This window comes from Larus michahellis, chromosome 4, assembly GCF_964199755.1.
Source record: "Larus michahellis chromosome 4, bLarMic1.1, whole genome shotgun sequence".
Taxonomy (NCBI): Eukaryota; Metazoa; Chordata; class Aves; order Charadriiformes; family Laridae; genus Larus; species Larus michahellis.
The window spans coordinates 5,108,286-5,127,399 of record NC_133899.1 but is presented as its reverse complement, the minus strand read 5'-3'; the positions used below and the strand labels follow the sequence as shown (position 1 = coordinate 5,127,399).

The window sequence follows — 19,114 nt, the reverse complement described above, 5'->3', positions numbered from 1 at the left end:
GCACAGAAGACAGCTCAAAATGGTTTCTTTACAGTTTTGAGACATACCTAAATGGAAAATCTTCTGCAGCAAGATTGTCCCTTCATATGTATCCTTCAGCAAGACTGAATACAGAAAAGAGCACCTGAAGAGACCGTTTCTAGCCAAGGTAAAATCACTGCTGTCAGTGAAGAATTCAAGGCACAGCACCAGACTCACATCCAAGTTGACCTGAATGGAGAAATGGAAAACTTTTGGGATCCATGTGCAGCAGAAAAATGCATTAAAGGTATCATTTGGACCCATGAGACATACAATGACCCTGTAATTACTGGCTTCACTCTCCAGTGACTTCTCATCAGCTCCAGGACTGCTACTTAAATTCCCAAGCCTTCTCCTTTGGCTTTAGCTCTGCAGAAATTTTTATTGTGCTCAACTATTCCAGATTTTTGTTAGAAAAAGATAAACACAGCTGCAGTCACAGCAAGTTGAACCTTTTTCTTCAATATTTCTCCTGCATCTCTTTTTAAAATGATAACCAACCACATAACTATGCAAAGAACTTCCTTGACTTTTTCATGCTTCTCCTGTTCTCTACAGAAAACCTTTCACCCTTTCCTGTTTCAGAAGACAGATTGTTACTCAAGTATCAACTTATTGCCTAGATGTTGTCTCTAATCACATGCAGCCTCCATTCACAGCAGAAAACTGGAATTTGGGTGCAGTGTTTACAAAATTAAGTTCATAGATTGGGTTAGGCCAGCAAGGAAATAAATGAAACTAAAGAATTTGGAAGATCTACTAAACCCTTTAAAGATATCTTTCCTGGTGATGCTCAGAATGAAATAGTTGTGTAATTATTTCACCGGTATTTATGATTGCGTCATTGTCTCCCAGTGACCCCATGAAACGGTATTCCCAGATCTGCCCCTTCCACCCAGAGGCTGCAGATTCATCTACAGGAAACAATCTTCAGCCCGAATAAGTTACAATGAAGGCACAAACATGATCCAATTAATTTGTATTGCATAGGTTATGCATAACCTATCTATACACATTGCATAGGTTATATATAACCAAGCATAGAATGCTTGGTTATTAAATCCTAACCAAGTATGTTTTTCTTGGGGCTTGGGTCAATTTTCAAATATTTTGTTAAATGTTGGAATCTGTGGAATACTGTCACACAGTATTTAACTAAAAAATAGACTCCCCAAATCCTTTACTAACCATCTCCCTTGCTGACACTACTTCATGCAATATGAAAATTGTACACATATGGAGATGGCTGTCTCTTTAACTTAAAATAATTTCTTACCAGATCCTGCTCATTTTTACAAATATGTATGTTCTTATTTTTCTTTCTTTTTGTAATGGATCCTGTCTTTGGGAATTGGGGCAACACTAAGATTATTGGGAGTCACCAGATGGTGCTATTGTACGTTGTCTGTCTGGTTCTGTTCATCTGGACACCAAGAGAATCTCCTCTCATGAAGTGCAAAGCATCAGCTGTGGTGCAGTTCCTACCAAAATCACTAGTAAAGCTTGTCTGTTGCCTGAACTTCCCTGATGAAGAATTATGTTCATAGATATGAAATCCATGAGCCCTTTTAGTTTCTGCGTAAAAGGAAACGAAATATCCTGTGAAACCAGGTCATCTCCATTACTCACACGAGTAATGGTCAATGCTATGAATTGACCATTTTATGCCGGTTATGAATTGCCTAAAGCAAATTCAGAAAGAAAGAATGTCTGTAGAGCACGTAACTGTAGACAAATAGCACCTGCTCAAGTTCTCTGGTGGAGAATAAAAATATTTTGCCTGCTAGTCCAGGATGGAGATAAAGATGCAATGTTTAGATGCTTTATAATACTTGGATAGTTCTGTCAACTGAAGCAGCTGCGTACATATTGTAAAAGGCCTGAAAAATGTATCAGCCTCAATGTGTTTTCATGCTGCTTGTTTTGTAGCAAAGAGTAAGGAACGAGGCAACCTGTCGTCTCTGACAGCATCTTACTTGTTGACTAAGGTTAATGTATTTCTTGGCGTGGAAAAAATGGTTTGGGATAAATTCCCTACAAAGTGGAAGAGCAAGGAGCTAAGCTTGACTGAACTCACTGCTGCTAAAACCCATGAAACCACACGAACTCAGGCAAAATCCATGTTCAGCAGTGGGTGTTTGAAGCAGCAATGTCTCACCAGGCTGTTGTGTAACCACAGAACCGTAAAATAAGAGGTATGCCAAGAAACAAAATCTGGCATAAATATGTGACAGCATTGATTTCTTTAATCAATGCCCTCAGGATGTATTAGCGCTCTGCCTCCTTACTCCTCTGTGGTTAATCAATAGGAACATAGTTTCCAGTTAGGGCAAGTGTCACCAGCAGGCACAGTTAGACCTCCAGGGCTTTCTCCTCAGTGTACAAGTCAGGTTTTCTATTCTTGCTATGAGGTTTACGGTCTGCAAGTGTTTTGCATAAAAGCAGCAGGCAGTCCGAAGCCGAGTTTGCTTTCTGCTGCATGTTTGGATTATGCTGGGGAGGGATGGTTGAAGGAGGCAGTGGTTCTGGACGCCGTCACATCAGCTCACACAGAGTTGGCAGTTTACTCCAATACTCCACTGGAAAATCGACTCCCCAAACCACAGTATTTTAAATTGGTCCAATACGCCAGCGATACTAGGTCAGAACTGAAGGCTTTGGTTGAAAGAGAGTAATGCTACACATTTTCCTGTTCCTGTTCTTGCATCATCGTGCAAGTAATGACACTGTGCAAAGAGCTCACAGGGAGACAGGGTTTGTAGGGAGAAATTATACTTTTTTTTTTTTTTTTTTTTTTTAAGCAGTTGGTAAAACAGGCTCTAAGGAGCCTGGGTTCAGTTCTATTTTCACTACAGCCTTGATCTGTGCATAGCTTTTCTCTTCCACTTCATCTCAAAGCTACAGAAACACTGGATTAACTCCCATGTTAGCTGGCTGCAGACCTGCACAAAGACAACACCTATCTAAAGTTGCTTGAAAATTACTGATCAACAAATGCCCCTCTACTCACTCCTGTTTATTAAGCAGAAGATATTGCTAGTATTTTCTTTTTCTGTATTAGCGATCCAATATTCTGTCATGGTAGAATAGGGCTCCTAATCTATGTGCTGACATCTTTTGCATAAAGTATAAAGCTGAAACGTTGTCTGCTGCTATTCTTTGCAATGTTTTTTAAATGTTGAAACAGCATTCTGTCTACATTGGGATTCTGTTTCGTTATTTTCTTCCTTCTTAACTTGATCTGTGATTAAACCTATCTCTCCTCAGCTTTCCAGGCTTAAAAACTGTTTTTCAGGAAGATCAACAACAACTATTGTTTTCTACTTTATGGCTGACGGCATCCTGGCAACATTATAACTGTGTGCTTTGAAATGGTGTTATATAGATATATAATGACATTTCCCAAAGAGCACACGATCTGATTGCTTACTTCAGAGACCAGCTTTTATCACTTTTTAGTCAACTTACTTACTTAGTAAACTCCATTAGGTCTTGATATAAGTAGATATCCTGAAGCTTTTTTCTGCTGGGTTTACAAGCTCCTTTTGCATCTGTTTTGACTTGGATCTAATCACAAGTAAATTTTATTTCTTATTATTGGAGCTTGATTGTGTATGATTATCTGTTAAGACACTTGGCATGTTTAATAACATTTGATTGCTATTACTTTATATCTCTGGCTTTCAGGGTTCAATAGACCGAAAGAGTTAATTATCTTAATTGCTTCCGTTCAACTGCCTTTCTTATCCCAGATGCACCTCCTACCCACTGGCTAGCAAACTCATCTGTGCCCCTTCATTTCAGTGTATCTCACTTAACTACTTAAATTCTGCTCTCAAAGCGAGGGAAATCAGGGAAGCGCTAATTCTACTAGCTGAGTCAGCATTCCCACAATCTCTCTTCCAAAAATAAAGCAGTATTTTAGTTTGTACATTCTGGTCTGGAGTTTTATTTTAATCCCTCTTTACTTAAAGGGAAGAAATACAAATAAGATATAAAAAGATGCAAAAAGCTTTAAAAAGCAATTTCTCCTTTGCCATGGCACAAAATCTTAGCATCTCTCTTGAGTAGGCTGGGTCTCAGGCATGGAGCCAATACTTTAAGTTGTATGTTTTATTATGGAATGTCCTTCTTGCAGCACCCTGCATGTGCTAGGCTCCCAGGAAGGGTGGGATAGACTTGACAGACGTCTCACTCCCTTTGCTCCCAGAGCAATTTAGACCTCAGGAAGAGACTGAGGGACTGTCACCGTGCTGTGCCACCCACCCCAGCCATTCCAGGGCATGTACTTGAGACGCTTTCACCTGAGCTTTCTAATACAAGCTCTTGTTGTCTTGATGTTATTGAATCTTTTTGAGACCTGCTGAAAAGTGGAAAACTGGCACCTCTCAGCATCTTAATACCTTTGCCGCATCCCCAAACTGTGACGCATAGAAGCTGCCTTCCCTAGGGCTGAAGCTGGAAAGGCTTGCTACACAGAATGTGGTACGTGATTTTTAGGAGCTCACGTTGGCCTTTTTTTTTGGAACCAGACATTGATCACTGTGACAAACCTCTCAAAAATGGTTTTGCTTTCACCAGATTTAATCTGCTGTCAGAAAAAATGTTTCTTTTATTCTCCAAATGAGGAAAAAAATCGCTTCTTAGAAAATACCTCTATTTTCATAGAATACTTCTAGTACTGCAGAATAATTTTTATTTCTTGGTGGGTTTTTTTTCCCTACTAAGATCTGTTCAGCACTTAACACAAGAACAGCTGTACTGGCTCCATCCATCTCACCTGCATTACTTGGGCTAACAGCATCCTGACAGGAACATGGCTTTTCTTTGGCAAGGCACAGTCCCTGCCCTGCAGCTGCGCACACCCTTTCATTTCCACCCTGTGCAGCAAGCTGCCCGTGTTAACTGCACTGAGGGAGGGGATAAAAGGACCCTTTCCCCTGATTAAAAAAAAAAAAAAAGAAAAAGAGCAAATTGATGACCACCAGCAGAGTCAGAAGGGTCAGCCTACACACCTCCTGCTCTTCCATGTGGAGGGACTGCTATTGGCAAGAGCTGATCCTGCCTTATCAGAAACAACGTCTGCCACCATCATCACTGCGATCCAGATACCAGTACACAAATATCTCCACCACCTTACTTCCTTTTGCTCTGCCCCCTCACCTTCTTAGGCATTCTTTGAAAGTCTTTTAGGAATGCATTTACGCTTATGTCTCAGGGGATACCAACAGCAACAGTGGCCATAAACAGATGCCTAAGCAAGAGCAGGAACAAGCCACTCTCATATGATCTTTCCCATGAGTGCTTTTCCAGCTTCCAACTATTCCCAGCTCAGGGGATTTCCTGATCTGATGTTGTTAACCGCAGTGTAAGGAAAAAAAGGTATTGTGGAGCTGACTGTAGCTTCTTTGATCTACTGGCTTGTCTGTGCTGGGTTCAGCTTAAAGTAGAACATGCCCAAAGCTGCTCTAATATAAGCCAGTTGATTGCAGCTCCCAGGAGACCGACAACCTGCTGATACTGGCTGTATAGCATGCACAAGAATATGCAGCACCAGTTTTTATCAAGCATGGCCAGTAGGATTTCTGAGATTTACTGAAGTCCTATTTTGATTTAAAACACAGGAAAAATAGGGAATTAAATACCCGGATGTGGGTCACTCTTGCAATATTCCATTCCTCCAAGTTAAGTGTTTTCTTCCTGCATCAATGAAAGCAAATTTCCAACCCACGCTCTGTCACACGAGCAGCTGACGAGGGACCTCAGTACAAGAGCTATGTGAGCCCCAGAATGACCCACTGCAATCTGTTTTTACCTCCTCTGGGAGGCCCGCTCAGCAAAAAGCAGGTAATTTTATGGTCACAACCTGACCAAGGCAAGATAAGATGTGAATATTTTGTTCTAGAGCTAGAGGATCCGATTCCATCAATTCAAAAGAAATTATTTGTTTCACTTTGAGGCCGAGCCTAGTAAAACACCCTAGACTGCATCTTTCTTGGAGTACTGCATGCATTAAAAACTAAGCCCAAGAGAACTATTACGACTGAGCATGAGGCAAGGTAACCTTCTAGAATCCCGAGGGAGAAAGCAAAAGGAATAGGTTTTTTCCTCATATTTACAAAGGCTTAATGAATTTTACATAAGAAAGATACAAAATTGAAGACAAACAACGAAATACAAAGAGATCTCAAGATACATGATGAACCAAGAATTCATGCATAATATACAATATTTCAAAGGCATGTAAAGAAGTGGTGTAAGAATCAGATGTTTTTCGTGTATACAGAGTAGCTTGTTTGAGAGGTATTCCTCCTTAAGGATCCAAAATTTGAAGATGCATCAGGCACAATGCTCCTTCTGGATGCCGGAGGGCAGAAAGCGTCTTGTGGTTTAGATGGAGTTCTGTATGGACGTACATTTTTGAGGATCATTTCAATAAGTTCACTAGTAATTGTCTCTAGAAATACTTGCATACATTGTTACAATGGAATACTCAGCTAATTTAAAGGTAATTAACAACCTATTAAAGCTGAACCTAGCTGGTTTTAGCTGCTCTTTGAAATGCACTAGCTTAGGTCTAAAGTAATTGCATAGTAGTATAGTGCTACTTTTTATCCAACCTGATCATCAGGCCTATTTAGGTTGATTAAAGTACCAGGTTATTTTCAGACTTTAAAAAAACAAACAAAGCAGCTTTCTGGTTATTTAAAGAACATTCAATTTTCAAACATTATTTTTTTTTCCCCTGCATTACAAGGAGTTGTTTTCTTAAGTTACGTCTAGATCCGCAGAGACAAATTTCCTCTAAGGCTACAGAATACCAGATAGCTTTGTCACAAACGGTTTGATAGGTATAGAAAATTCCATGAGAGAGGGAAATCCAGAAAATTTCCCAATGTAGTTCCTACATTTCAAGACTGAGAAAACTTATCATTGAAGAGGATATCATTATTTTGAGTTGGCAAATCTGCCAATGATAAGGGGATGTATCCTAAAATCAATTTTTGAAGCCAAACATGTAAGACTAATCACTTTATTTCCATGCTTAACAGGTGCTGATACCAGAGGGAAAATACTAAATAGCGTATGACACCCTTGAGAAGCATGTAAGATATTTATCTGCCTAAAAGCCATGACAGTTGCATAGAGAAAAGGTTGTGAATATAAATGGGGAAGAAAGAGTTTGAGGATGGGGGGTGAAATATTGATGCAGCCGAAACCTATGACATTTTGAGTTCAGCAGGACAAGGATATCCCTTAGCTCACCCTAAGCTTGTCCCATTACAGAGCTCAGGCTGCCCAACCTGTTCTTCCAGGTCAGGTCATAAATGTGCCTTTTCATTTTGTAACGGAGGTTTTGCTCAGGTCTCTTTTCCTACAACCTCGTCTTCCTGCTGGAGCTGGTGTTAGGACGCAACCCCCTAGTATCTGACCCCATTTTTAACCCAAGACAGTTTGGTTGCTGCAGATATAATTGTGGTTCTGATAGAGGGGCTTTGCAACCATGTCTTTATGGTAATGATATGCGAAATACAGAGCTGCACTGGCCAGTGCAAACCCAGGAGCTGAAAACAACACGAAACAAAGCAGTGCACCACGCTCTTAACACATAGAGCACAAGCAGCTATGCCCAAAGTCAGGAGGTTTAATAGCTCTGGGCCGATGTGTCAGCTGAAGTCCTGTGTGCTGAGATATTCAAAGACTGACACATTCTCCTTCTCTCTCTCTCAACCATTTTATTCCCCCTAAAATATACTTATGCATCTGCTGTTCCTCTGTGAAAAGATGAAAGATTAAACTGGCTTCTGGCTGGATAAGAATGGTGAAATGTGCTACCCATAAGTAAGCTGTATATTCATGGTAGAATATTTTAAATGACCCTTATATCATAAGAAGGGATTTTAAAAAAAAATCTATAACTATGGGAATTAAGAGCATATCTCTCACATTTGAATTTCCTAGCTGATATTTGGTTGGGCTTTAGAAACTGTCACACAATAAAGCCATTAAAATTCTGTGGTTAATTTATTCCTGCAGTATTAACTTTCCCATAACTCATGATGAATATCTTGAGTTTGGATACATCTTAGAAGAACCTCTGACAGTGATAACTTGCTTTTTCTCCCATTTCCTGTGGAAATGTTATTTTTTTAATGTATAAAAGAGTAACTTTTCTAATAAACTGCTACAGTGAATTTTTAAATAATGACTGAATTTGTATAGTTGCTACCAAAATAGGGAATGATAAGTTCTTTTGTGCATTTATTTGATTAATTATTCTGATTTGTATTTCTGGGCAGAATTCAGTATAACAGAGCTTTGGAAAACACAGATCCCATTGCCAAAACAAATTTTCTCACTCATAGATCCATTCATTTCCTAGACAATAGGTGAGGTCAGAAGGGAAACAAGGAGTCATTCCCTTAATACGGGCAGACCACTAATGAGCTACCATGCGTCATATGCTCCTTCAACGGAGCTGTAATTGCTTCCAGAACACCTGTATTTAGGCCAGACACAATCATACATATGGGGGGAGGCCAAAGGACTAGTGGAGTTAAAATGAGGCCGGAGAGGCACATGTGGGGAACGGAAACAGGTAGCCCAGCCAATGAAGACTTATTAAATTAAACTGCATTTCAGCTTTGGTTTTGCACAAAAACAGAGGAAGCTCCCAGGTCCCCCAGGAAGGCTGATGGGTTCTTTCAATAGACGGAAGGGCCAGTGCCCAAGGCATTTAGCAAGCAGTCCAATATTTAGCTCTGTGTTTGACCACCTTTATGATCTTAATCAGGTCCCTTTGCATCCTGTGCCTCCGTTTTCCTTCTTTGGTAACATTGCAGGAATATTTTGTTATATCCTTATGCTTTGGGGAGGACAAATATGCTAATACATGTGAGGTAACTTTGTATTACTGAAAAGTGGGTAAATAGAGGACCAGAATTCAACTACCTGCCTACGGGTATGGGCATAGGATTGCAAGTGCTTGAATTACTGTGCACTACCACCAAAGCAAAGTGCTTGGGAGCTTCGCAGCTGGGGCAAGCTCACGGGGCAAGCTCACAGTGCAAGCTCAATTGCTATAATTTAGCTGAAAGGCAGAAGTCCATAACAGATACGGGAAAATACCTGCCACCACGCCAGAAAACAGAGTTAGATGCTGGAGGTCAGCTGAGGAGCAGGAGCTCCTTCCACACAGGGGCCCACTGGGAGAAGGGGATAGAAACAAACTCATTTCCATGAAGCAGGTGCTGTGGAGCACCCCACCCACCACATACCAAAGGCTCTTCTCACTCCTTCCTCAGTTTAGTTCAGATGAAGAGTGAACTAAGGAACAGCTTGCTTCTAGTTCAAGCGAGGATTAGAAGATTAGATGTACAGCATTGCAAATTATCACTCTAGAATGTTTTACAATAGCTCAATCTTAGAAGCTGAACATGCATTTTGCTTATGCTTAAAGGGCTCAGGGGTCCAAATGAAAAAGTAATAGGTTTTTTTTTTTGCTTTAAGAATTGAAGAAATGGCTGCTGTGGTCATGATTAACAGTTATTATTATTATTTGGAGAGAAAAGGGTGTGATGGTCTCTTAAGGGTTTTTCTAAAATGTAGGAATCCTGTTTGACTCACAAACCGGTTTTTGTACTCTTCTGACAATGAAACGCACCCTATTTCTTTTCACTGAAGTATCAGTTTGCTCTAGTTCCCTGTGACTTGCCTGTTAGCAAGTAAGAAAACAAAACCCATTTACTGTCGTAGAGCTTGGGCTGGGATGTAGGGAAACAGCAGACAAAGTATTCAGCAGTCCCACATGTTTTAGAGAAAACTACACTAATGCCAAACTTTCTGTTGCCAATAAGTCCCTAGTGTAAGAAATACTGGTAGGAATTTGAGGTATTATGGAGGTACCGGGTTGGGTACATAATGAAAAGCTGTGGGCTCACTTTCAAACTACAAAACTCTTCTTTTGGTGTTTTTGTGAATCTTTCTTAAAGAAAATTCAGCTGCACGAAGACTGAGAATCCCTACCCAAACCCATTTTGGCAGAACTGCCAAGCAGAAAGCCACAGTGCCTGGAAACACATTCCTTAACTCTTTACTAAATCAACTCTATTGCATTCTTCTGAATTTCCATTCTCCAGAATAGAACATTATTGCAGCCAGTTGCTTCATTTCTTCCTGCTGGAGAACCTCAAGCAGGAAGATGGGATTTCACTCCTGCTATGGATTCTAGCTCTAGCCAAGTATATTTACTACAACTTCTTATCCTAAAGAGGTGGTGGTGGCTCTGTAGGCATAGCAGGAGGGTGACGTGCCAAATCTGACGGACACAGCAGGTCAGGCTCGCTTTCTTTTGTTCTCTGGCCATTCTTGGAACAAACCCAGAAGGATTTCAGAAAGCCCTAACCAGCATGGTTTTTTTTTTTGTAATAACAAGGGCAATGTCAAATATGCTGCAGCTAAATTTACTCTTTGAATTAGTTTGCTGACTGAATTTCTGTTCCACTATGTGCTTGGCCCATCTGCCCTAAAAGAAATTCAACTATACCTGTCCTTTAGGGGCAGACGCTGATTGAGTCGTCTGGGACTGTATTATGCTCCCATGTTGGAGATGTGTTCTTCTTGTTCCTTCTGTCCTAGAGACATGCCACTCAAGCTCACACCCCTCTGCTTCCCAGTGATAAAACCTTTTCCCAAGCTTGAAGGACTCAGAAACTGCAGTGTGGTGCAGCAGCCAGGACTATATACATTGCCAGTACTGTGGCAGGGGAAATTAGTCCCTCTCTCTTGCATCCAGGTTTCTTATGTGACTCACTTTAATGTGAAATTAAACTTCCCTTGGTCTGATAGATTCATAGCAGCTGATCCTCAGCTTTTACAAACTACTCAGGGCAAATCTTCCAAAGGTCAGAAGGCATTTCTGGCAGCATACAGTCACTCCCTCGTCTGCTAATGGGTCTATCTCTCACACCACCTTACGTGTTGCAGGCAATTAATACTGTTCATATTAGCCTCAGCTCAGTGTTGGCCTCTAACGCCAGAGTACGTCATGGAGAGAGAGTGAGCTGAGGTGCCAAGCTGCCCAAGATTTTATAAGTAAAAATGATGGCATCTTGCACGTAAAGACTGCAGAGCAGCTAACATAGGCTTGGATCTAGAAAAGGTGTGAGCAGGAGCTTTCTTTGCTCACAAACCAAAACCCCTCTCAGTCATTGCCTGAGCTTACTATGCATTTTACATCAGCAGGCAGCGGGTAAGAGAAGCACATCGTGCCCTAGAAGGAAAGGCCTGAACCCTGGAGCCTCCCCTCTGACTATGCCCTAAACCTGAGGCTCTTATTTCTGCTGCTGTCACTCCATTGCCCCACAACTTGCATGTTTCATTTGTGCAGCACAATTGCTTCAAGGGGAGGATTAGAGAGCAACCATCCTCCATCACCTGGAGGCTTGCCTCCTGGCCTGCTCCTCAGAAATGTTTTATAGAGTTTGAACCTCCTCCTGTCACCTAAGGCTGAGAAGGACTGAGGAACCAACTCTTAATTTCTAATTAATAACCTACTAGCTTTTCATTAATAACCTAATTAACAGAGAAGACTCTGCTCCTGACCCCAGAAGATACAGCTCCGCTGGGGCCCACCTGCAAGGAGCCAAATCCTCCTCCTGGGCCTCAGGGGCTGATGTCGAACAGCTGCCCACCTCCCGCTGCTGGAGGCCCCAGTTAAGCCCAGTTAACCCCCCCCACCCCCAGCATCCAGGGCTGCTGTGTGCTAGATTTTACCTCAGATGAGCAGTGCCAAAAAGGACCATGTCCCAAAGGTGGCCAGGGCCCTGTGTGGGTTGTGTGCTGGGGATGGACATGGCTGTCTCACACCGGTGTTCCAGCCTGGGCTTGGCAGCAGTCTGTGAAGGGTTAACCCCTGGGCGCTGTTAATTACCCGTCCAGGAGTGGTTAATCACCCTTCCAGGGCACAAATAGGTGCAGCTGTGAGCAGGGGGACAAAGCAAGACGGATGGTTGCAACAGGAGAAACAGGTTGTGTAGGACTGGAAGTAAAAGGTTAGTGAATTAGGGTGGGTTTTTTTAAATAATACTCTTTTTTATTGTTAGTAGAGGGTAGTTGCTGTCTCTGGAGGCAAAGGGCTGTGGTATGTGGCTCCCTTTGGCTGTGAAGGGCTGGAGGCCTGAGTGGGGCCTATCAGGGAGGGAGGGAGGCCCCTGCAGTGATGGCTGGCCCCCCTGTGGTGAGGGGGGAGGCCATGGCAGCAGGTCTAGCCCTGCTCTTTGTGGCTGTGGGAGTGTAGGGGAAGTCTTAAGCTCCTTGTTCCCTTCTCTACCCCCTTGGCTATGCTGTGTCTCGTACAGAAACTAACTGCTCGTATTGGCTCAAATATCACGTTACTGCAAGCATGATCTTGGAGTGAATCATCTACCTTGTGACTTGATGATTTTTTTTTTTTTTTTAAATTTAAATGAGTCCCTTTCCTGTGAAACAGGATGCAGATATGCCTTTGTTTCTCTCGGACACCACCTACTTCTGGTTGGTCTGGTAACTCGCTCAGCTCTTTGGCCCCTGTTTGTGGGGCTTACAAGAATGTCTAAAGCCTAGTGCTCCCATACAAAGGCTGAGTGTACTGTGGTACTACAGGTGCTGTCAATTACAGGTTATGCCCCATGAAAACCCCACAGCCTTGTTTATAAACCTCTGAGGTGCCTCTCTTGAGGCTGGGATTTAGATGTGATGGAAACCTGGGACCCTGAAGGACCAATGGGAGATGGTCACTCACTTATTTTTAATCATAAAGAGCTCTAAGTTACCCTGCTTAGCTGGTTTCTTGCTTTAAAAAAAAAAAATAAATAAAGCAACCTACCTTTTTTATGTATAAGTGGTGAACCTTATGCTGTTACATAAAGCATTGTAATTATTGCTACTGGTAGTTTCTGCTTTGAATTCTGGGGTTTGCTTTGAATTCTGATCCACCTGCAGTATTAATTTATACTTATGTGTGATTAAGGTTCTGGAGGAAAGTTGTTACTGCATGTGAGGCCTTAGAGTTGAAGGACAGTGTTTTCCTTCAGTTTTGGTCTGGTCTGTGAGTGAAGGAAGATGTGAGCAGTAGACTAGGAGTGGTTGAGGAAGCTATCACCCAACGTTATTCACAGCAGGAAGCTCCTGCAAATGCTGAAGAGCTCAAAGTGGTTGGCAGCTCCTTTGAATGTATATCTCTATCTGCCTACCTGCCTTCCCCTTCTCATGTCTCTGCTCCTTCCCACTGCTGCAGCAGCCACCTGTGGTGGGGCAGAGCAGAAAGTGGTGGCAGCTTGCTCTTCTGCATGAGCAAGCAAGGGAAAAGGATCAATCATGAGAGCTGAGGAGACATTTTGACCCTACTGAAAATGGGGGAAGGGTACTGCTAAATAACCCTGGTGATTGCGAGAAGACAAGTCAAAAAAGGACTGGACCGTTGTGATAATGGGGAGTGGCAAGAGAGGTGGAGCTGGAAATGCACACAGAGGAATTCATTCGTAATCTTTGGTCCATCTGCCTGGTATTAGTTGCTGGGTTGCAACATAACCAATCCAGAGAAAGCAGATTCTTGAAACATCAGGGGTCCCCTCTTCCACACAGGAAAAGTTTTTGTAATTGAAGGGCATGCACCTTTGAAACTTTGTCCTAGATTCAAGTTCATTGAATCAAAAGCCAGTTCTGCCATTACCTGAGCAGTTAATAAAATCTATTGCCTTATGATGGATTTTTTCTGCAGGCTAGAATTGATCTGTCTTCATTGTGATTTGTGAGATTGAGGGGAAAACACAAAACATAATCTGTATTTCTGCTGTGCTGAAAAATTTCACTGTGTTCTTCTTCTAAGGTTTGGAAGTAACTAAAGCTGCAGTGGTAATTTTTTTGATTTATTGAAAATAAAGCATACCTTATTAACATTTTAATAAAGGGAATCTCTTTGCAGCAGTGCTCAGAGTTGCTCTTATTTCTCTCTGTGCAATTCCATTCTCTAAAAGGGAAAATACTATTGAGATCTGTAAAGCATGATTTGTTAGACTGAAACTAAACACACAAATAACCAAAGCAAAATGCTTTCTAAAGGTGCTATGTTTGTGAGAGGTGCTTGCCCAATATGTGTGATGCAAAATGGGGATGCTTTGTGAAGAAATCATCCTTGTAAAGCCATTGGTTCTGGTCATCAGACTCTATCCAATGCTTTAGTGATGATGCTGCTGATCTATTTGGGAAGTTGGCTGGCTCTCAAGGCAGAGTCTCTTCTCAAAGGCTGTTTCACAGTGAAAATATGCTCAGTGCAGCCGAGTGCATGAATGAAAAAGCCTCCGGTACCTTCTAGTCTGGCAAAATGCAGCACAAAACTCAACTTGCTCTGTCCTTTCTGCTGTCCCAGGTAAGAAATGTGTGTGTTTTCCTTGCTTTCTTTCATCTTCCTTCTCTTGTGCATTTGGATTTGAAAGTATTTGTAATTCAGGTCTGATTTCTGAGTAATTATACATTGATTGAATTACTGTTGAAAGATGCAAGATCTCTGCTATAAGCCAGTTGCTAGGAATGTAGAATCTCGTAGTTCCTTGATTTACAATTACAACAAATTTGCTGTGTGATATATAGCATTTTTTTGTTTCCCTTCAGGGAGGGTGGTGGGGAGAATCTTTCAAGTGTCTCGGTAGCAGCTGCAGCAGCAATATTTTCTGTCATATCAAATGCTGCAACTTTGATTTGCCTCTTTCCTCTGTGGCTTTTGCCGGGTAGTAAGGTTATAGGCTGTTATAGGCAGCTCACATTATTTATTGCCTTTTTTTAAAAAAAAAAAAAAAAGAGGAGGGGGAATATGGAGGAAAAATAAAACCAGACCTTGCAGAAGGTTCCCTTCCCTGTACTCTCTTGATAGATGTGTAATACTCTGTTAGTGACTTGCTTTGTAGCCTTTCTCTTATTAAACGTAATAGATCCCCCTCTGCCAGAAAGCAGAGGAAAAAACACCCAGCCTTAAAAACACGGAGCTGCTAAAGCGCTGCTGCTGCTGCTGTCTGTCAAAGCAAAGGGACTTGCTGGGCTTCGACTTCTCGGTACCTTCTGGTTGCTCTCTTTTCCTCTTGCTGCTGTTACAGGGCTCACTTTTTGGAAGCTCTGGGGATGTTTGAAAATCCTTTGTTGTTGTCCAGCTTAAATGCATCCTTCCTTCTTTTGTCTTTGGAGCTCTGTAAACTCTTGCATTTAGTGACAGTGGCATCCTGTGCGCTGAGTAGAGAGAAAAGTTAATTCCTTTTTGACTGGCGATCGAGTGGTTTTGTTAACCCTTAGGGGGGTGGTAGGTTTTGGAGCGTCAAACTAGTGCTTGGGACACTGAGTCTGTGCACTTGTGTTTGTGTAACTGCAATCTCCAGCAGGCATTTAGTCTGATTTTTCCAAAATAGCATGATGATGAGAAAAACGGTGAGGGATTGCTGTAGGGAGAGCTTTATTGCTGAGAGGAGGTACATCAAGAGTGTGTAAGTAGGAAGCAGTAGGGTGAACTGAATGCATATATGCTGTGGATCAAGGCTAGGATATTTTGGTCCTGGCTTACCCTCATAAGGAGTAAAAGCATTAGTGTGGGTGGCTGAAGTTATGGGACAGTAGGAGACTTGGTGACTGGGGACTCATGTGAGCAAGCACATAGGCATTTGGGTGGGTTCAGGATAACAATTACACAGGGAGTGTAACAAATGAAAGCAGCTGCTTTGGGCCATAGGTACAGTCTCTGAATGCACTAGTGAAGAATGAGTTTGAGGGGCCAGAGCAGCATGTGCTGGGTATATACCCAGAGTTTCTTGCAGGACCTCCCTAACAGCTGGGGCTGAGGCTCTGTGGACTCTGTGGGAGGGTTGGCCAGTGGGCAGCTGCTCCCCAGCTCTGCTGAGACTGGCTGCAGCGAGTGGGCAAGCTGCTGCTCCTGGGAAGGGCTGAATGGCTCTCTGGTGGGCTGCAGATGCCTACAGGGCTCCTGGGGAGGAGAAGTTGTCAAAGTGGGCTGAGATGCAGTGGGGCTGGCAAAGCTGACAGTGGGAGACAATGCTCAAGGAGCAGAGGGGCTGGGGAGAAAGGGCACAGACAGTGTAAAGGTAGATATACTGAGCTGGTGGTCCTTCACCTTGGGCTTGAGAATTGCCGTCTAGACTGCAGTTTGCTTGGCTTTCTCTGTGTTTTCAGTCCTTTTTTTGTCCATCTTCATTAGCAGGCTAATGAATTAATCAGCTTGAGTTTGGATTTTCTTTAGTGGTCCCTTGTAGGAAAAGCAGTATGTATATGACAGAGGAGGACAGACTTCTAAGGCCTGTTAAATCACATAGCTAGCATTTTTTTGTAATGTTGGAAACTACTTAAAATCTGACAAGGTGCAAAACACCTGATTCTGAAAACAACTGTGTGCTTTACTGATAACTTTCAGAGATACTTCAGAGTTTCTTCTCTTTCTGGGCTGAGCTGCTTGTGCTTTAGCATTGCTTTGTATTTAAGTGCTTAAACTGCACCCCACCTTCTTTATTAGCGTATGTAGCTTTATCTGGCAATGTGATTTACCTGGTGTTTTAACACATCTCCAAGTTTACTTTATAGATCATGTCTAAGAGTTAATGAATTAGGGAATCAATTAGACTATAATAAGGAACTGTGCGTAAATCTGCCTTCAGGTATGACGTTGTTGAGTATTGGCAGGTTAAAGTATGAACTGAAGGTGGTAGCATGCTAGGGAAGAAGGGAATTACTGAAATGCTGTTTGGCTTTTCTCTTTGACATGCCACATGCACAACTTTCATGTGAGAGGAAAAGTAAACAGAAGAATGTGAGAAACAACATATTAAACAAATGCAGCCATCTGGCTGTGTAGTGGTTGTAACACATTTGGGGATTTTTTTCTCATAAGTTTTCTTTTTTCTCCATTAGCAGTAGCAATAATGCCTCAGATAATAATATACTGCTAGTGGAACCTGCGAAGCTCAATTTTGATAAAATGATTTCTAAGCAATAGCAATCTAGTAATACAATACTTTCTGTGGAAGTAGAAGATAGGAATAACTTAATTTCAAAGTAATGATAGCAAAGTTTGCAGTGTAGAAAAAAGTCTGAGGAAACTCTTATGTTCATAAGAACATGAACTGAAAAAGGGTTTATTTTAAATTATAGATAATTTCTAAAGCTATAACTTTGGTTTTGTGTTTTCTTGGTCTGCATCTAATTCAACTGCATTTGTTAAATATAAAAAAAATTACCTTTTGAGTCATTTAAAGGATGATGATGATGGGGAATTGCTTTTTCAGCCCATCAAGTATGTTTGTAAAAGTTGCGGTAAACAGATGGATGATAAATGATTTTTTTTATTTTGCAAGGATTTAGTCTACCCTGATACCAATTGTTTGTCCTGTTTTCACCAAGAAGAAAACTGAACATTAGCTGGAATTGCTGAGGAAGATATGTTTCAAGTAATTCTTTAATTCAGGGTCACCTTTAAAACTGCAAAGTATATCTATACTAGACAGCCTTATTGAGCGGAAGCTGACAATAAAAAATAAGTGTACTCTCATAACTTGTGCAGTTAACTATAGAGTAGTTAAGAGTTAGCAGTAATTACAGATTTTTAAATGTATCAAATCAGAGTGTTTTTTAATTTTTTTCCAAAGGATATTTTCCAAGTTCTAAATAAAAAAAATATTTGTTTTAAACTGAAAGTTGTTCACAGGCTTGCTTTTGTATGTTATGCGTTTCATGTGAACAGATGAATCAACACAAAAATTAAATAAAGCTTACAAGATGAGGGGAAAAAAATATTTTGATAGCTTTAACAATAACTGTCATGTTCCACTGGCTTGCAACTAAGTCAAGTGGAAAAAAGTATAGATTTCACAAGCTTGTCATTACAGTGTATAGAGAAAATGAGTCCTAAAACTCTTTATCCACATGTATAGCCCACATTACTGCATTCTTAAGCTTTTATTTTTTCAAATTTCTCCAGAAGAGGGCTCCATGCACAGCTTGAAAGTCAGCACCCATGTATTAAAAGAAAAAAAAAAAAATCAGCTTCAGGAAAAAAGAAAAATCTTCTCACACAAAGTCTGTTGATCTAACACTAACGATTATGTTAAAATTCTGTTTCCCTATTGTATCTTGCTGCTGTAGGTCTTATTTTGTTTAAGACTGCTTATTGTTTGAGAATTCTAGAGAAAAAGTCCTATATCTCTTATACTATATCCAAGTTGTAAAAATACTTTTAAAATGTTAGAGAAACTCAGTTGCCAATTATTATGTATAATTACTTGTTCTGATGAGCATTTTGTGAGCAGGCTGACACTTGCTCCTGACAGTTTCAGGCTATCATTTTTGGTTATGTTGTCAAAAAGATCTTCTACTCGCGTATCTCATTCAAAAGATGGTGTCTCCCAAAACACAGAGCCATTCCAACAGTCGTGCTGTGCTATTTGTCAAACGTTGCCTTGGAGGGAAGGTTGGCCCCTAGTGAATTAGTATGACATTAGGCAACAGCTCTAACCTTTTAAAGATATTCTTACACAGGACCTGACCGGACTCCTTACTACTGAGCAAGGGAGATTTGTTACAAGAGATGAGTGGAAACTGGTCATGAAAACACTGCTAGAGTTATGGCATTACAATTAAACCTACTTTGTTGTGTACTGCATGAGGCTCAATCTCTCAATTTAAGATGTAGTTCAGGCAATATGTTGGGACCTGGTTTCTGTTTCTGATGATCAAAACTGAAAAAGGTTATTCTAGCACATGTAATGTCTTTGCCGTGACCCGTTGGGAGTTACTGACTTCATTTTTAGTGACTTGTCAGCTAGGAAACAAGTATTTCTAAAAGGTGTCTCAAGAGCCCAGTGCAACAGGAACTATTAGAACTATGTAGATGGCAACAGTGGTGCCTGTTCAAGGAGAAGTGAAGTTCTGCCTTTTGTTTTCTTCATGTTTTGTTAGATAAGTAGGCTCTTCCCATTCTATTAATATGTAAGGGCAGGCTGGATAACAGACCTGTTACTGCTATACTCCTCCTGCACCATTGCTGGAGTTAAATGTTATCTTCAGC

The 19,114-nt window shown here is 41.3% G+C and overlaps 1 protein-coding gene across 3 annotated transcripts in view; it reads left to right on the top strand.

The window, feature by feature from the left end:
• The first annotated feature begins 11,988 nt into the window (after positions 1-11,988).
• CDH13 (cadherin 13) overlaps positions 11,989-19,114 on the top strand; it is a 508,761-nt gene continuing 501,635 nt past the window's right edge. For 2 of the 3 annotated variants that reach the window (XM_074582825.1, XM_074582823.1), the window contains exon 1: positions 13,574-14,428. In XM_074582825.1, coding sequence (XP_074438926.1) covers positions 14,384-14,428 — 45 coding nt within the window. In that variant the 5' untranslated portion in view covers positions 13,574-14,383. Of the gene's footprint in view, positions 12,075-13,573; positions 14,429-19,114 lie in introns of those variants that run through there. The other variant, XM_074582826.1, reaches the window with a different exon arrangement.